The sequence below is a fragment of the Mytilus trossulus genome, chromosome 6, assembly GCF_036588685.1.
Source record: "Mytilus trossulus isolate FHL-02 chromosome 6, PNRI_Mtr1.1.1.hap1, whole genome shotgun sequence".
In the NCBI taxonomy this organism is placed as follows: Eukaryota; Metazoa; Mollusca; class Bivalvia; order Mytilida; family Mytilidae; genus Mytilus; species Mytilus trossulus.
Genome location: NC_086378.1, coordinates 72581947 through 72599321, shown reverse-complemented (window position 1 = coordinate 72599321; position 17375 = coordinate 72581947). Strand labels below are relative to the sequence as shown.

General features: G+C 31.8%; 1 protein-coding gene across 1 annotated transcript; it reads left to right on the top strand.

Moving 5' to 3' along the window:
* Nucleotides 1-1128: 1128 nt before the first annotated feature.
* Nucleotides 1129-3390, top strand: LOC134722989 (uncharacterized). Its single transcript, XM_063586621.1, has 2 exons — nt 1129-2597; nt 2823-3390. Exons 1-2 carry the CDS (start codon nt 2386-2388, stop codon nt 3388-3390), a joined length of 780 nt encoding a protein of 259 aa, XP_063442691.1. The 5' UTR covers nt 1129-2385.
* Nucleotides 3391-17375: the final 13985 nt, after the last annotated feature.

Genomic DNA, 17375 nt, shown 5'->3' with positions numbered 1-17375 from the left:
TAAGGACATGACCCCGGATTGAAAGAGTGTGATACTTGTGTCAAGCAACAATCCCTTTTGCGGCAGGCAACTTCAGATTATAAGGCCAATCAGAACATACAAATACAATGTAGCCAAGTGTCTCAAATAGAAATTGGAGGGATATATCAAGTATACAGCTTATCAGATAACATATGGATAGGGCTTTTTTCTTCTGAGTCTTCATAGTATATGAAAATGAACTTTAATTAGATTACAGTACAGACTGTATTAGCTGCAGAAAAGTTCTTGTGTTTAATTTTTATTTTAGTGCACATCTACATGTATCAGGCGCTTAAAATTCTTTTGTAATTGTGGATCAAATTGACGAAATACACTCATTTCCCTTTTGTTTAAAGATATTCATTATACATATAATGAATCTCATAATCTGCTGAGATTCGTTATGTGGTTTGCAGTTTTGTCAAGCATGTGTCATATTAATGCCAAAGTGAGATATGTAGCTTCATACATGTCTACTAAAGTGCATAGATCTGTATATATGTTGATTTTATGACTTCATATTCCTTTGCAAATAGAGAGATGCACTGAATAGCTGTACTTATTCAGTTTATAGCTATCGACAAAAGTTGAAGAATTCTGTATTTGAATTTTCAAATGTCTGGAGATACATTGTATTTGAAATGCCAACAAATGGTCATTTTGACTGCATTTTTCACATAGCCATAGGCAGATCCCCCTTGGATGGGAAAGTTTGGTTGATTTTATCTTAGACTACTCGATTATTTGTACAGGGAATCACAGAAGCATGACTGGAGCCCCCCCCCCCCCCCCCCTTTTCCCTTTTAGGATAAAGCTCTGCACTGTTTCGGGCACAATTTAGTTATTATTTATGACAGATTTTCGCAATAGATAGCAAATCATCAAACTAAATAAATGATTAAATAAATATCTTCTTGACAGGCATCGCTTAATCAACGGATTTGATGCAGCGACACGACAAACACTGAAACAGGTTAGCAGTTAAACACGTGTTCTGGTAAAAAAATTGACGTTCTGACACCAATATTCTGTTATCCGGCGTGACGTATCAGCCGGTAGTTACAGCATCCGGGCATCACTGTAGGTGACGCTTTACCCTAGATACTCCAATCACCGCTAATGGTCAGTGGTAATACCCGAGGGTAAGTTAATTGAGATAACACTTTACATTTATTAATTAAGGTGTAAACAATAATTAGATGGCATACAATTATTTTGATAAGCTAGACAGTGTGGCACAAGGTCGTTATAGTACCAAATTAGTGTTAATTAACAGTGATGAATGTCCATACAAGTTCCCTGCAGGTGTTTGGAAAAATAACCCATCTTGTTGGCCAGATCTCCAGTTTGGAGATGTGTATTCATATTTAATTGACTCGCCAGGTATTTAGAATTAAAAATTATTAAGCTGAGCACACCTATAGATAACTTTAATTATTTTTTCCGGTTTTGAAGAATAAGGGTGTGCCGATTTATGCAGTGAAATATTAGTATGAATATGTCTCTGTGTATTAAAAGTAAGCAGAAAAATAATAAACACATCCTTGAAATAACTAACAAAATATAAAAAAATATATATTCACGGCGATATTATTTAGAACTAAACACAGATTAATACATATGTAATATAGATTTATTGTGTAGCAAAGTTAATTTGGTTATAATTTTGTTCTTTTAAGTTTGATTTAAAAAACAAAAATTAAATGTAAAGGACGCGGACCATGATAGAAGTTGTTATAAATGAAGATGAGATGACACATCTTTGGCAATAAACTTTGCACAGTGGGTGATTTCCTCCCAGGTCAGGTGTGAAAGGATAGATTTTTATATTCGTTTAGTGTCCATGTAAACTTTAATTAATACACGAAGTTATAATTAGGATATGTGTCAAGTTTTTAAAATGACATGAAGCTGAAGATATAGATTAAAATAAAAAGTGAATAACTTTTAAGAATGTTACAGAATATTACTTTAATTTATTAGGAATAATACTAGGTTACGTATTAAATGTTTTAAACATGTGTTTTAAAATATTTGTCAGTTATACTGAAAATTAAATAATGTACAAAAAAATGTACAAAGCTCCTTGTATGCTTAAGGTACTATGGAACAGAATAAATTCTTTTAGCCTTCGCCTTTTTACAAAAATCTGTTATTTTTTTTTTCTAGTAATTTAAATTGTTTTTGCTTATACCGGTATCTTGACATATATGTGTACCATATTTAGAGTGAACTTTTTAAAAAGGTTAATATTGGAACCTATTAAATTTAAATTGAATATAGGACAGTAAATACACCCAGCCGCAAGGACTTATTCTTATGTTAGTCAATATATGATTTTCAGGCATTTTTACCCGAGAAAGTATGAAATCCTATAAGAGTTTGGATGCCCACAACTATTTTCAGTCAGGATGGGTTCAGACAGTTTACAGCTATAAGCCTGCCACCAGTGCATACACTATACTGAAAGCAGATGTTAGGCCTTCACAAAGACTGAACGAGGAACCTCATCACCCATGGGTTGCCCTCTCTGGAGATGGTTCAGTAGCCGTGGCTCACTGCAATTGCATGGCAGGGTAGGTTTTAAAATCGTATTGAAATCATTTATATTTATTATATGCATTCAGGTTACTTTGAAGGTTGTTCTCTTTTTTTTTTGATTTGCTTACGACGGTTAATGTAAAGACAGGAAAAAAGTAATGGAAAAAAGGTCACAATATTTTTTTATGTATGAAACTTGTCATAATAGTCTGTACACATATATCTCTAGATAGCAAAACAAAAATCCTATTTTTTTTTAGGCTTGCAGAATCATGTTCCCATATTGCAGCCCTTCTCTTCAAAGTAGAAGCCGCTGTGAGACTGGGATATACCACTAAACTTTGCACTGAGCTACCATGCAAGTGGAATGCTGATTTCGTTAAAAAGGTACAGCCTGCGCCCGTAAAAGACATTCAATTCTATAAAACCAGCTGTATAAACAAAGCAAAGAAGGTGAAAGTTCGACATTTGTCATCAACCCAACAAGAACAACAGACTCTTCTTCAAACTTTGCATGCTTGTAACAGCAAACCTGTGGTTTTAAGTACATTTGACAACTTCTCTGACAAATTTCACTGGCAAAAAACTGTTTCCTCAGATCCGATTGTACCACAATGTCTTAGATCTCTGTACAAGACAGAGTATGCAGACTTCACAAAAATAGATTTAAGCAGGAAATGCTCCGAAATTAATGATAGTTACAGCATGAATAAAGAGACAATCGTGTATATCTACGATGTTACTCAAAAACAGAGCTCATCTTTAACATGGCATGAACAACGCATTGGTCAAATTTCACTCTTTTCACTGCTAAATCTGGTGATGTGAAGTGGATTTTCCTTTTAGCTACGTTTTCATAACGCTCTATTTTTTTCTGTTTAACTGTCTTTGTATTGGTTACAGCAAAGGAGAACACAGAAGGCACATAGTCAGGGTGGTCGTGATCTTCATTTGGTTTACCTGAAATATTATATTTACTCAATTCAGTTAATGGAAAAAAAATGATTAGAGGTTAGATAGTCTAGATATATTTTTAAATACATGTACTATACAAATAGTTCAAATCGAGAGGTGTATTTATTTGAATTTGTTTTGATTTTAAACAGCGTATTTTAATGACCAATAAATTCAAGGTAACATTTAAAATTCGGGTTTCACTTGTCTTAATGCAAACACAATACTTATTTATGTTAATGTGGTCAGAATCACCTTTCTGTTAATTAGTTTCAATTCAAGATAAACAGTTCGTATGTTATCAGACTGACCAACTTGTTAGCACCTTATAAAAACAGCTTGATTCTAAATTTTATCTTTGCCAGATGACCACATCTACCTGTTATCTTTGGTGTTTGTAATTTTAATATCGCTATTAATTTCAACAGGAATACGATCGTGGCTAATCAAACAAGATATACAATCGCACATGGCTTGGGATTCATTAAAATAATTTCTAATATCCATTTGACTTCAAAATGTTTTATTTTACATCAATTATAAAGGTATTGCAAACGGACTTAAAATAAGTTAAATTAAATGAAAAATATTCAAAAACAGGATTTTAAAAACTTGTCTTTAGGAATTAAAAAATAACAAGACGGTAAGTGCTGAAAAAAAAATATTTGAAGGTGTGTGTTTGTGAGTTGAAATAAAACAGTTAAGATGGTGTATCTGTATGTTTTAAACAGAGTAATTAATTAATTTATAATCATTTTAAACATGAAGTGAAATACAAATGAATTACCTGTGATGAAATGCTCGCTACATATTACTGAGTGTTTTGTTGGAACCCACGGTGTACCGTCTGGTTTGTCTCTTTTAAGTGCAGCTAACCACTTAATTTGTCTGTCGGCATTTCTAGGAAATCTAAAGAATGATAATCTTTTCAGCATCAAGTTGTGATTTTTACAGCCAACTGCACAACATGACTTGGGCATGTTTCAATTAAAATAACAATATAAGACACAGGTGCATTCACGACAAATTCTTTATTAAAAATGAGCATCTGCCCTATTATCTATACATCAAAGCTTCACCTCCTTGACATCGGAAATCGGCGTAACTAGGAAAGGGAGATTACTCGTTTTGAAAATGCCCGTATGTTCGGATAACAGAATATCGTTAATTGAGGTCTTTTCTCCATTATTATTTGACTTACTTGATGCATGCAATCATAAATGTCCTAACAATTACTTGTCTTGCCCAAAGAAACCCGATTCTACAGTTTATTTCAGGTTTTTCTAGGAAAAGTCACTTTACTCGTTGATCAAACAGGTGCTCTCACCCATTCAGAATACAAGCTCTTGAAAGACCCCGAATGATTTTGATTGGTCGTTTAGTCAAAATAGGCGGGGCTAAGTCCGCGATAGAAAAACTGCTAAGATAAATAAACTTTACTTATAAATGTAATTATTATGACGAATTATAGAACCTTAAATAGTCATACACCATATCGGAATACTCAGACAACAATGCATGGTCTGTTTCTACCATATAACGAAATATTTCCTTCCGACGCTGGGTGTGCACTGATGACGTAGTGAAAAATAATGGCGGAACATGGAGTTATCTCCCCTTAGTAAAAAATCCGGGAAAAAATACCTAAATATGCCTTAACAGTCCCGCGCATGTCCTAAAGTTAGCCTGGGATCCGGCCCAATCTAGCTGCGCGTCGTAAGTATACTGACAAGATTAGCCAGGACCCCAGGCTAGTCCTAAAGTTTATCGACGAGAATCTCATCCCGGGGCCGCGATCTTTAACGGGATTTCACAGAGTTGCCAATCTCTGTGTATAATGTCTCTGAGTTACCATACATTCTACTTGAATGCACATTTTCAAAGTAGACTGGGATCCCGCTATATATGATCACCTTGTTCTATGCATATTTATCTAGACAGACGAACCAGTCTAATTTTCAAAGTACCTTTCAAAAGGAAATATCAAATTTAACTCTTTACAAAGAACCGGAAAAATGAGTGCCCTTAGTTCGTTCAGTGGTAACATGGCAAATTCACTGTCTTGCTGGTGTCAGTGAAATAGCGATTTCTATTATAATTTGCTAAATTACCGGCTTGAATTAAGATATTTAAATGAGAGCCGCTCGGTGACGGGATATTAAAGCCACTGTAAATTAATAAATATATGTGTTTCTGGTAGATTCTATTTTCAATTAATGTTATGTTCTTCCGACAGTCTTGTGTTTCAGTATCTCTTTTCGGTATACGGTCAAACCGACAGTATACTGGTTTGAGTTATTTCGATGACCTTTCCTTTGCTCTAAATTCAAACTGTACTCGACGGTTCCAGAAAGATCAGCTTCTCTAGATTCGCAAAATAGGACAATATAACGTATGTAGAACACATTCATCATTCTTTTGTTCACATCTTGATGATATTTTAGTTGGCATAAAACTTGCTTTTTCCTTTTCTTGGCTAAATCTGCAAATTGATTATATTTTTGGCCAAATACTCAAAGCCACAAGTTCCCGCAAAAAATATGATTTGGCCTAATACTGATAACACAAATAACACAAATAACACAAGTATTATAGGCCTCAGACCACAATTAATTCCCTTTGTTCGTAGTCTAAAACATATGGGGAAAAAAATAGTGTTGAAAGTGAAAGTAGTGATTTGGCCAAAATGAAAGTAGGGTAGAAATTAGCCTTCATCCTATTCCTGATGAAAATCCTATCAGAGATGGGTCCGATTACTTTCAATATAATTGATTAAATTACAATTACTTTGTCATTTGTATGATTATATTAAATTAAATGATTACATCATTTCTGAAAGTGTCTGATTAAATTAATGATTACATTGGCAAAGTAATCATGATTACATCTGATTACATTGACAAAGTAATCATGATTACATCTGATTACAATGGATTTAAAACAAAACATGTTGAATGATGTGAATGAATAAACGTTTAATATAACTATAGCATTTTTGAGAAAGTATTTTATTTGGTTCAATTGTAAAATGATAACTTCAAATTAAACTTCATTTATTTAAATAAACACCATATTTCACTACATATATATACATTACACTTAATCACCAATGATCTCTGAATTATTTTGAATTAAATTAATTTGATAAAGAAGTATCATAATTAAGAGTTTTTTTGTTTCATAATTTATATGTATTCCAAGGTGCAGTTTATGGAAGTTTAAATATGAATGAAATAAAGTTACTGTTGAAACTGTGTTAAATTTTAATAGAAATATTTAATCAAATTGTAAACAATATGTAAATACTAAAAATCATTGCATTTTACATGTCCGGTCCAAATACATTTTTTAAAATTTTAAACAATGCATTTGTCCATCTTTTAATTTAGTTTGTGCTAATTAGATGAATTTTCATGCCTGATTTATCTTTTATCATATATATATTTTCCTACAGCTATACTCAATTGGTAATTGCAATAAAAACAAACCTTAATTAGTCTCCTACATGTCAATTCAAAGTTGACAAAAATCACAAAATTATCAAAAGAAAAGTATTACATGAATATATAATAGTTATAATCAAATATTAATATGAAGATCATTATAAACAAAGAACATACATATATGTTCAATATCTTTTACTAAGATAAAAGGTATATAATGGTATTATATGTCTCTGCTTAGGCTAATGATGACTTTTCAATACTGTAACAGTTTATTTTTTACTGTTCAAGTAGACACCATTAAAGTAACCAAACCATTTTAGCATGTTAAAAATTTATCAAATATAAATAACAAAAAGGTTCATTTAATGACCAAAACACAATTTTAGATTTTTTTCATTGTAATCAGAATGTAATCAAAAAGTAATCATGATTACAGGGTATTTTGAAAAGTAATTGATTAAATTAAATTACATGTAATCAGATTTTTGGCTGATTAATGATTACACTGATTACTTGAAAAATTGTAATCAATTACAGCTGATTAACAATTACAATTACAATTACCCCAAGTCTGAATCCTATCCTACTGTAGTCTAAAATCGGTCAACTTGTCAGTTCGTTAGGTATTTTCGTTTGAACTTAACACACATTATTATTGTATTTTTAGGAATTTTGAAATGACATGCTCCTTACGTCTTTCGCTATTTCCCTGCGAAAAAAGCCCAACCAAAATGAAAGGAAAACTATATGAAAAAGCGATGTCCATGCCATAATTTTGTACAGGAATATAGAGTAGGTAAACATGTTTATAAAAACAATTTACATTTATTTTTCATAGATTTTTTTTTATTCATTATAAATAAATCGATATTCTGACCATCATGACTGTAGGTAAATATTTATACAAAATTCCATTGATGTCAAAGGGGATGGCAAAAAAGGAGGTTTCCTGTTGAATAAAACCCCAAATTATTGCAAACTATTTTAAAACAATATGATATCCCACAGAGAAATAAAGTAATTGCCGTAGACTGAATAATCCCCTAATTTAACAGTAGAGTAATTTGATTGGGTGTAACGATTTGACATCACATGATTTTGACGCCATTGAAATTTGAATGTAAACAAACTAGGTCAGAAGGTTCAGTATGGGACAGCATCGTACATTGAGTTACTGAGAAACAATTATAAGTTACCGAGCTTGACAATGCATGCTAATAAAAAATTAAAGCTAAGTCTACAGGAAAAAAAAGAAAAAAATAGCCTTAGGATAACGACTTATCAACACACCTGGATACCATTTGCAATGGCATGTTAATATCATATGGCTCTCAAAAGAAAAAAAGTACTGATGGATTGTCCTGGGACAAGCATATTTTATTCAAATAATAATGGTCTATAAGCAGTTAAATTTATTTCATGGTTGAAACAGTAATTCAATTTAACTTTTACCAAAAAATGCACTGCAACCAATGGGAGGATTAATTGTGATGGCTATACTAGGGCAGAATACTTATAGTTTAATTATATGACTACAAGACAAAAAACACAATAATTAACATTATTTGAATGATTGATTTAACTAAAACATTAAACCTGGGAACAGTATAGGTTATAGTCCAAGATAACTCTGTTGTCCAATGGCTGTTTTGCCAGACAAGCTGGGACCATGGGATGTCAGAGATCGAACCATATATCTAAACCTGGATATTTGATTGTCAAAAAAAGATGCGCTGCTTTGTCACTTCTTTTGCCTGCCAAACAGCCTTGGAATTACATGAATTGAGAATCAATTTGTTTCATTTCTAGTTCATCTGGCCCAAAGGGCCAAGTGAGCTTTTCTAATCACTTTGTGTCCGGCGTCAGCATATGCGTCGGCATCTGCGTCGGCATCCGCGTCAGCATCTGCGTTGTCTGTCGTCGTTAACTTTTACAAAAATCTTCTCGTCTGAAGCTACTTGAGCAAATTTTACCAAACTTGGTCACAATCATCATTGGGGTATCTAGTTTAAAAAATGTATGGCTTGACCTGACCAACCAACCAAGATGGCCACTATGGCTAAAAATAGAACATAGGGGTAAAATGTAGATTTTGGCTTATTACTCTGAAACCAAAGCATTTAGAGCAAATCTGACATGATGTAAAATTATTTTCACATATATATAGTCAATTTTTAACAATTTTGATAAATTTTTGTAAATTTTGATAAATTTTTAGAAAATATTTTCCACTGTAATGACTGGGCCAAGTTCATAATACTAGATAGAGATAAATGTAGCAACAGGAATGTTAGTAAAGTAAGATCTACAAATGCATCTCCATCTCCAAAACTCAATTTTGTAATGAATTTATCTGTGTCTATTGTTTAATATGCACAAAAACCAAGGTGAGCGACACAGGCTTTTGAGAGCCTCTAGTTTATTTATCTCTTCACTTAAATGTAAGTTTCTGTGAAAAGTGTATAAATATGAGAAAAAAAGGGTGGCAGGTAGATGAAACTTACATAAACGAAAAATGAACCAATTGATACACGAGTTATATAATTCCAATGCCGTTAGTTGGCACCAGAAGCAAAGGAGCAGACCATCTACTTTGGACGGGCAAATATCCAGTTTTTAATATGGGACGAGCTCTGACCTCCCACCGCCCCAGCTTGTCTAGCAAAACAGCCATTGGATGTCAGTGGTCAGAGTATCTCTGACTATATATGTTCCTGAATCCTGATAATTACTTTTCTATTTTCTGTGAAACTATTTCTTTTTGCTATAATCTTGCGCATGTTGTGTGCCTTTTGTTCTAACTTGTGCTTTGTCTTAAGATAATATAAAACTTTATTTTGCATACTATTATTTTAACTTTTATGATATCTTACTAAAATGTCCAAATAATTATGACTTCTTGCAAATTCTGTGCATAGTGCATTATTTATTTCAACTTACAAGGTGAAGCTATGATTTTCTGAATAAAGACAACTTATTTATATTTACCACTTCATGGATCACACCTACAAAAAATTGTAAAATGAATTTTTAATTTTAAATGAAAATTTTCAAAATTATTGCATTGGGTACTGTTGAGCATATTGAAGAACAGGCAGAAGCTTGAAACTTATTAGCACATTATTGAACACTGAAATGAACTTTTAGTTTTGATTCCTAGATGCAGTTATTGAATCATTGTATACATAATGTTATATGCTATCAGAGTTTTTTTAAGGAGTATTACAAATCTAGTCCAAATAATTATTATGTCTTGGAGGCTATTTAAAATTTTTGCTTTTACTCCTTCCTGCTATGTACATGTACATGATGTAAGGCGTCCAAAAAAAGAAATATATCATAGCCTTTCAAGACGTCATAATTTAAATTATTGGACTACAGATTCTGATTGGTTGTTGGCTCCACATTACTTGACACCTTTTATAATCTTCTTTTGATCAAAGGATTTAAAAAAAATGTTGATCTTTCAAATGTTAGAGAACATCATTGTTGAAGGCTGTACGGTGACCTATAGTATAGTTGTTAATGTATGTGTCATTTTGGTCTCGTGTGGACAGTTGTCTCATTGGCATTCATACCACATCTTCTTTTTTTATAAGAATTTCCCTTTGACGTTTTATCTTGTGACTTGTGACATGCATGCAGAATTAATTGACATGGGAGATAACTAAAAAAATAATGAACAATAAACAGAGCAATATCTTTGAGACAAAATACTAAGGTTTCTTTTGAAAATTCACCTTTAAAATGCTGTAGCATGAACATTTTGCTGTTGCCACCTATAGGGAAAACAACTTTGCTTTTACATGTGCATGTCTACCTGACAGGATTCACCTCACATTGACCATTTATAACATATTGGTCTACTGTTCTATCGCAATTGTATGACCCAGTCTTCACGCTCCGTGGCAGCCCAGGAGCCCAGGCTTGTCAAATTGCTTTTGGGCCTGTTAAAATCATATCTCAAGGCCGACAGAATCTAACTCAAAATTTTCAAAAATTGAGCTCTAGGCCTGTAGATTTAACAGTTCATCCTGATGACTGATGACCACACACAGAGGTCTTTAAACCATGTATCATAGGCTATTCAACTTATTCAAAAGCTGAAGACCATATAGGCTTAAAGACATTACCCTTAAATTAGAAATTTTTTTTTAGAACTGAGCAGATTTTAGAATACATAAATTGAGTTATCTCCCATTGCACACAATGGAAAAATTTGAAATTAAATGCTTAAAAGTGATTTTCTGTTAAGTGATATACAGAAATTTTTATTTGTGACCTTTTTTATATTCCAGCACAAAGGAGATTAAAGTTTTTCTTTGAGTCTTTCGTATTCCAGTGGCAGTAGTGATTAGATTAAGGTAGCACTACAGTCAGAATTTTCTGACTCCAATCAATAGTATTTAAAGACCAATTTCTCCCAAACTACTCAATGGATTTTTAAAATCTTTAACTCATTTTAAAGCTGAAATATAACTCTTTCTTAATTTATATATAAATTTATTTTTGGTTTGATATGTCTCAAAATATAGCTCATTAATGGCCAAAAAAGTGGTCTTCCAACTTGGATGAAAATGGCACATTCATGTCAAATGGTAGTTAAAATTTGTTTTCATCCCTGTAATCAACCATATACAATCTTTTAAACCGTGTCTCAGATTTTTGATATATGCCTCCAGTAAGAAGATATATTGATTTAACTGCTGGGTGCCAAACCTCATTTCACCTTTCATTTTTGGAAACCCATAAATTCATTTAGAAACAAATTATCCAAAAACTGGGACACGGTATTGTAGAAAATACACCCTTCAATCATATATATCAAAGTCAAGCCAAAGGGGGTACCCATAAAGTTTCTATTGTCAATTTTTCCTTACATTTTTCATGAAAAATTGTTCTGAGAAATGACCTAAAAACTGAAATTCCCCCTTAGAACCCCTATAAAGTCAATATAAATACAACCATTCCACTGGGAACACCCCAGGAGTGTTCTGATACCATTACTATATAAATAGAACCACACACTTTGTGTCTTTGATGCTCTAGTGCTGTAAATTTTGCATTATATGTGAACTGTCCAACACTAACTTGGCATTTGGCGGGAGTTTGACGTCACAGATCTGACCAACATCTGTGATAAAGTAATTAAATAAAGACAAAGCTCCGCCTCTTTCCAGACAGTCTCAGATAGGGAAACACATGATTGACCAGCTGCATTAATCAATGCTTAACATCATTATTTTCTATATATAAATAATAATTTTCATTTGAATTTAAAAAAAAGAAATAATGTAAAACTATGTCTGAAATTAGCTAGTACATTAAAAGTGTGCATCAAAAACATGTTGATAAAAAGATCAACCCACCCTTTTCTTGAAAATACATTTAATTTAAAGGGACTGAAAAATACACATTAACTGAAAATTAGTTAAAATTCATAAAACTGTATTTAATAAATGAAGAAGACCACAGAGAAGAATTTTATACAGGCAGTCAGACGCTTTCAAAAATACTTCCCCACTCTTTTCCATAGTACTAATTTTCCTTTTTGGTAGATTTTTTCCCTTTAGTTTTTTTTTCTTTTTCTTTGTTTACTTCCATGTTATATAAATATTTTTGTTTCAAAACAATGAGATAAGACTACATTATTTATCTTGTGGTCAGGGATTAACAGCTGGACACTGGTATCAACAGATGATTGATATATTAGCCCCTCCCAAATGCCTATATATTTAGATTAATTACCATGTGCTTTTATTTACATAAATTCATTATCACTTTACTACCTGTTGTGATATGATAATGACTTTGGGATTTTTACAAACTGTGCAGAATAATACTTACTTCAGAACTATGTGATAAAAAAAATTTGACCAAAAAATCATTGTTAGACTGTAGTGCTACCTTAAAAGGGAAAGGATTGCAGGTCATACTTTTTTGCTAATTATTGTTACAAATTTTACCTCTTCATATATTTACACCCCCGCTTTAAAAAAGGGGGGTATACTATTTTACCTCTGTCTGTCATTCCGTCAGTCCGTCCGTCCCATGAATATTTTTTTTTTGTCGCATTGTTCTCAGGAACTACAACATAAGGATTTCTGAAATTTGGTTTCAGGGTTTATCTAAGTCAGCTATACTGTGTGATGCGTTTTCAGATTGATCACTTCACAACTTCCTATTTACCGAACACTTGTATGATTTTACACATGATACCCAAGTTGAAAATTTTCGTCACATTTTTCTCAGGAACTACAATACAAGGATTTCAGAAATTTGGTTTCAGGATTTATATAAGTCAGGTATACCCTGTGATGCGTTTTCAGATTCATCACTCGACAACTTCCTGTTTACCGAACACTTGCATATTTTTTACACTATTAATAATATCCACTTGCGGCGGGAAAATCATCAGTGAGCAGTAGCTCGCAGTTTCACTTGTTTTAAATGTCATGTAAGAATCTTTTCTTTAAATTATCATTTTGATTTTCAGAGTAAAGTGATGAGGGCCTCTAGTAAGTTTGACAAAGAAAAGATCTATTCATTGGAGTATTTAACAGAACACAGTAATCTCCAAAGAAGGAAGTGGCTGCAGAAACTATATGAGGTAAAATATTGAATAATGGTATCATCAGTCATTTTTTATTAAAAGTCACATAATTACAAACAAAGAACACTTAGAACTTAAGATTTTAGAAGCAAATTGGCACACATTATGAAAAAGGTCTTTTAAATGTAATAAAGTATTGAAATTTTTTCTGAAATATCACAGGTATTGAAATTTTCCTGAAATATCACATGTATTGAAATTTTTCGTGAAATATCACATGTATTGAAATTTCCTGAAACATTGAATATCACATAGGTATTGAATTTTTTTCTACCATATCATTATTTCTTTTATTTCTACTACCTCCTTTGCAAGTTATATAGATGCATTATTTGTAACTGTTTCCCCTACAAAGGAAGTTTGACAAGGACACAGCATTGACCACACACAAGTTTTAAACAACTATAGGTCACAGTATTAAAGCCTTTTAACAATGAGTAAAACCCATACAGCATAGTCAGCTATAATGTACCCTGAAATTAAAAATGTAAAACAATTCAATTGAGAAAAACTTACAGCCTAATTTATGTACAAAATAATAAACAAAAAACAAATATGATATACAGCAACAAACGACATATATTATATATGTGTATGGTTCTTTCTCTTCTGATTAATATTTTGGAATTTAGTTGATGTGAAGGGTAAAAGATGTCAGCAACTGCAATGAAAAATAAGCATATTCATGTCCACACTAATGTTTAAAGGAAGGAAAGATAACAATTCAGTTTGTCTAGTAGGTAATAACACAAGTTTGTGGAGTATCTCTGAAGCAAATATTATCACATGATGTGACTTGGTATCCACTGTCTCATCTACCAGAAAACAATGTTAATTTGTGGACTCCAAGGCTTGTTGTGACAACCATTAACACAAAGTTTTCACAAGGCAAAAATTCAGGATGTACATTTTAGGTATTTTCTAGACACAACAGGTGATAATTTGGCACCTTAAATCAAAAGGGCCGCACTTAATTCACTTAAATACATATCAGTTGAATAATAGTTATGTCAAAGGAGTGTTGGGGATTCCTAGATGACAGTAGCTGTTCCACAAACAATTATTTTGAAAATAAGAATGAAAGAAAAACAAATATATAACACTTAAACAAACGACAACTTCTGAATTACAGGCTCCTTGATTAAAGATTTAAAATTTAAACAAAATGGACCTAAAGATTTGATCTTGACAGTAGGAATATATGCTGTTCAGGAGTAATGCTGCTATGTTGGGTGGCACAGATTTGAAATCACCATAATCAAGTTGGTTCTTTTTATCCTCTGTTAATCGTATGAATTATATATAGACATTAGGGCGATTGTAGAACACTAAATCATATGAACTCTTTCCTTAAAATGCTATTCTCCCAAGCTTAATTGTATAAGATAAATATAAAAGAAGATGTGGTATGATTGCCATTGAGACAACTCTCCATAAGATACCAAAATGACACAGAAATTAATAACTATAGGTCCTCATACTGCCTTCAACAATGAGCAAAGCCCATACCTTACAGTCAGCTATAAAAGGACCCTATATGACAATGTAAAACAATTCAAACAAGAAAAACTAACAGCCTAATTTATGTATAAAAAAATGAAAGAAAAACAAATATGAAACACTCAATCAAACAACAACTTCTGAATTACAGGCTTCTTAATTAAAGCATTTTTATTTATTTTTTAAACCTGAACGAATTATTCCCACAATGGAAACAAATTTATCATAAATAAGGCATGGCAATCATTTTGTTTTTTAACTGATCAGTTAAGAGCTTTAAGTTGGATAGATTGGAAGATTGGTAAATTGTAACTTTCTCTTTCACTAATTAACAAGACTTTATATATCTTTTAATTTGACACTTTTTAAAAACCTTTACAATTTTTTATAGAACAAAACTGCAGGATGGCACATTTTACATTGTTCAACATGTTAGAAGGTACTTGATATATTTGCTCTCTGCACATCTTTACATTAAAAGTGAGATGTTTCAAACTTGTGTCAATATGGGTGAATGATTCAATGTCTTCAATTGTCCCTAATCCAGTGTTGAAATGGTTGTTAAAACTTGTACAACAATAAAACACAATGTTGACACAGCCAAATCTTAAATACTCGTTTTATTTGATAAACTATAATTGGTAGTGAGTTTCTACACAATAGGCTTCTAACAAAATAAATTAAAGATTTGTTCAGCTTTTCTGATGATAATTAAATCTTATTAATCATTGTATGTTTAATTTTATATTAGGAGAGGTATCTGAGTAATCCTGTCCCCCTGGAGCAAAGATCAAGGAATATTTCACCAGGTAAGGGATAACACCTGAATAGATTATGATTATCTAATTAGTGGCCAGTATTGTTCACTTGTTTATATACCTATTGGAAGACAGTTTTGAATTTTGCTTTATATACTTTAATTTAATATACTTGAAAAAGAAGACCATTTTGAATTTGTATCATATAATCAAGGTTTTAAGTTAGGTAAGTTGTTTTGCTTATATGCTTTTTTAGTGTTGAAAAATAAAAATAAAAGCTTTTAATGAATGAAAATATCAAATTTTAAGCATAAACGTAAAATTGTTTCATTTTGTATGTGCATTTATATTATTAATTAGAAAAATTTAAATATTCTGATATTCATACTTAGTGAATTTGCATATTTAAACTTAAAAGGAACCACAATGGATTCATTTATAATATGGATATAATCTATCAGATAATATGTTTAATTCATCTTGATAAAATTCATGATTTTAACATCCATTTACCTTTAGATCTGATACAGAAGCACATAGTTTGAAGTTGTTTAGTCTAACACATTTAACTAATATGTAGGACTAACCAATAGCCAATTTTCTTATGTTTGTAAGATCTTTTTAACCGATATTTAATGGAGGTGTGATAGATATAGATTGGATGTTATAATCTGATATATATGTAAATACTCTTTACATAACATTAAAAGTATTTGATAATATCAATTGAAATCCAGGTTCTTTTTTTGTAACATCTGATTAGGTAGAAATCTGATGCTAGACCACCACCAGAAAGAGGGTTGAATGAATTTAAACAAACTTGATGTGGATTTAAAGTGAAATGTCTAGTGTGAACGTAATCCTAATTGTTGTAATATAAGAATTTAGATCCAAGTCTTTTTTGCTACATGCAGCCATGAGATGAATATTCTTTAAAGTCTGAAATGACTGAACTTTGTAAACATAAAAAAAAAATATCACAGATGAATGTTCCTCTAGTTTTGCTGAAGTTTTTGCTTCGTGAATTTTGTGAAGTCTGAAACTTCATTGTGACACTTTTTATAGTAAATATGACTGGAATAAGGGATGACATCAAAAGATCGATGTAGGATAAGAAACTTAAATCAAATATTTTTTTGGGTTAAAATTCTAAAAGTTTTGTATATATCTAAAATCACAATTTTTAACCGGATTTTTGTGACAAAAATGTCGGTTATTGATTTTTGGGGATGCTCGGCGGGCTGCCGGGTGGTCGGTCGGGCGGGCGGCAATCAAATGTTGTCCATGCATTAACTGTTCATCCAAAGCTTTTAAAATTTTAATATGTTGTTACTGACAACTAAATAAAGGTCAAGTTCAATAATGACGATTTTGACTTTTACCGTTCAGGAGTTATGGTTCTTGAAAGATTGAAAAATGGTGTTTCAGGTCGCGTCTGTGCATTTTCTCATGAACCATTCAACCAAAGCTTTTCAAATTCTAACACGTTGTTACTGATGAGAAAATAGAGGTCAAGTTCAATAATGATGATTTTGACTTTTA

Bases quoted from the DNA above. Each gene is read 5' to 3' on its own strand.
- LOC134722989 (XM_063586621.1), top strand. From the start codon at position 2,386: ATGAAATCCTATAAGAGTTTGGATGCCCACAACTATTTTCAGTCAGGA. The intron at 2,598-2,822 runs GTAGGTTTTAAA...ATTTTTTTTTAG, and splicing joins CACTGCAATTGCATGGCAGG to GCTTGCAGAATCATGTTCCC.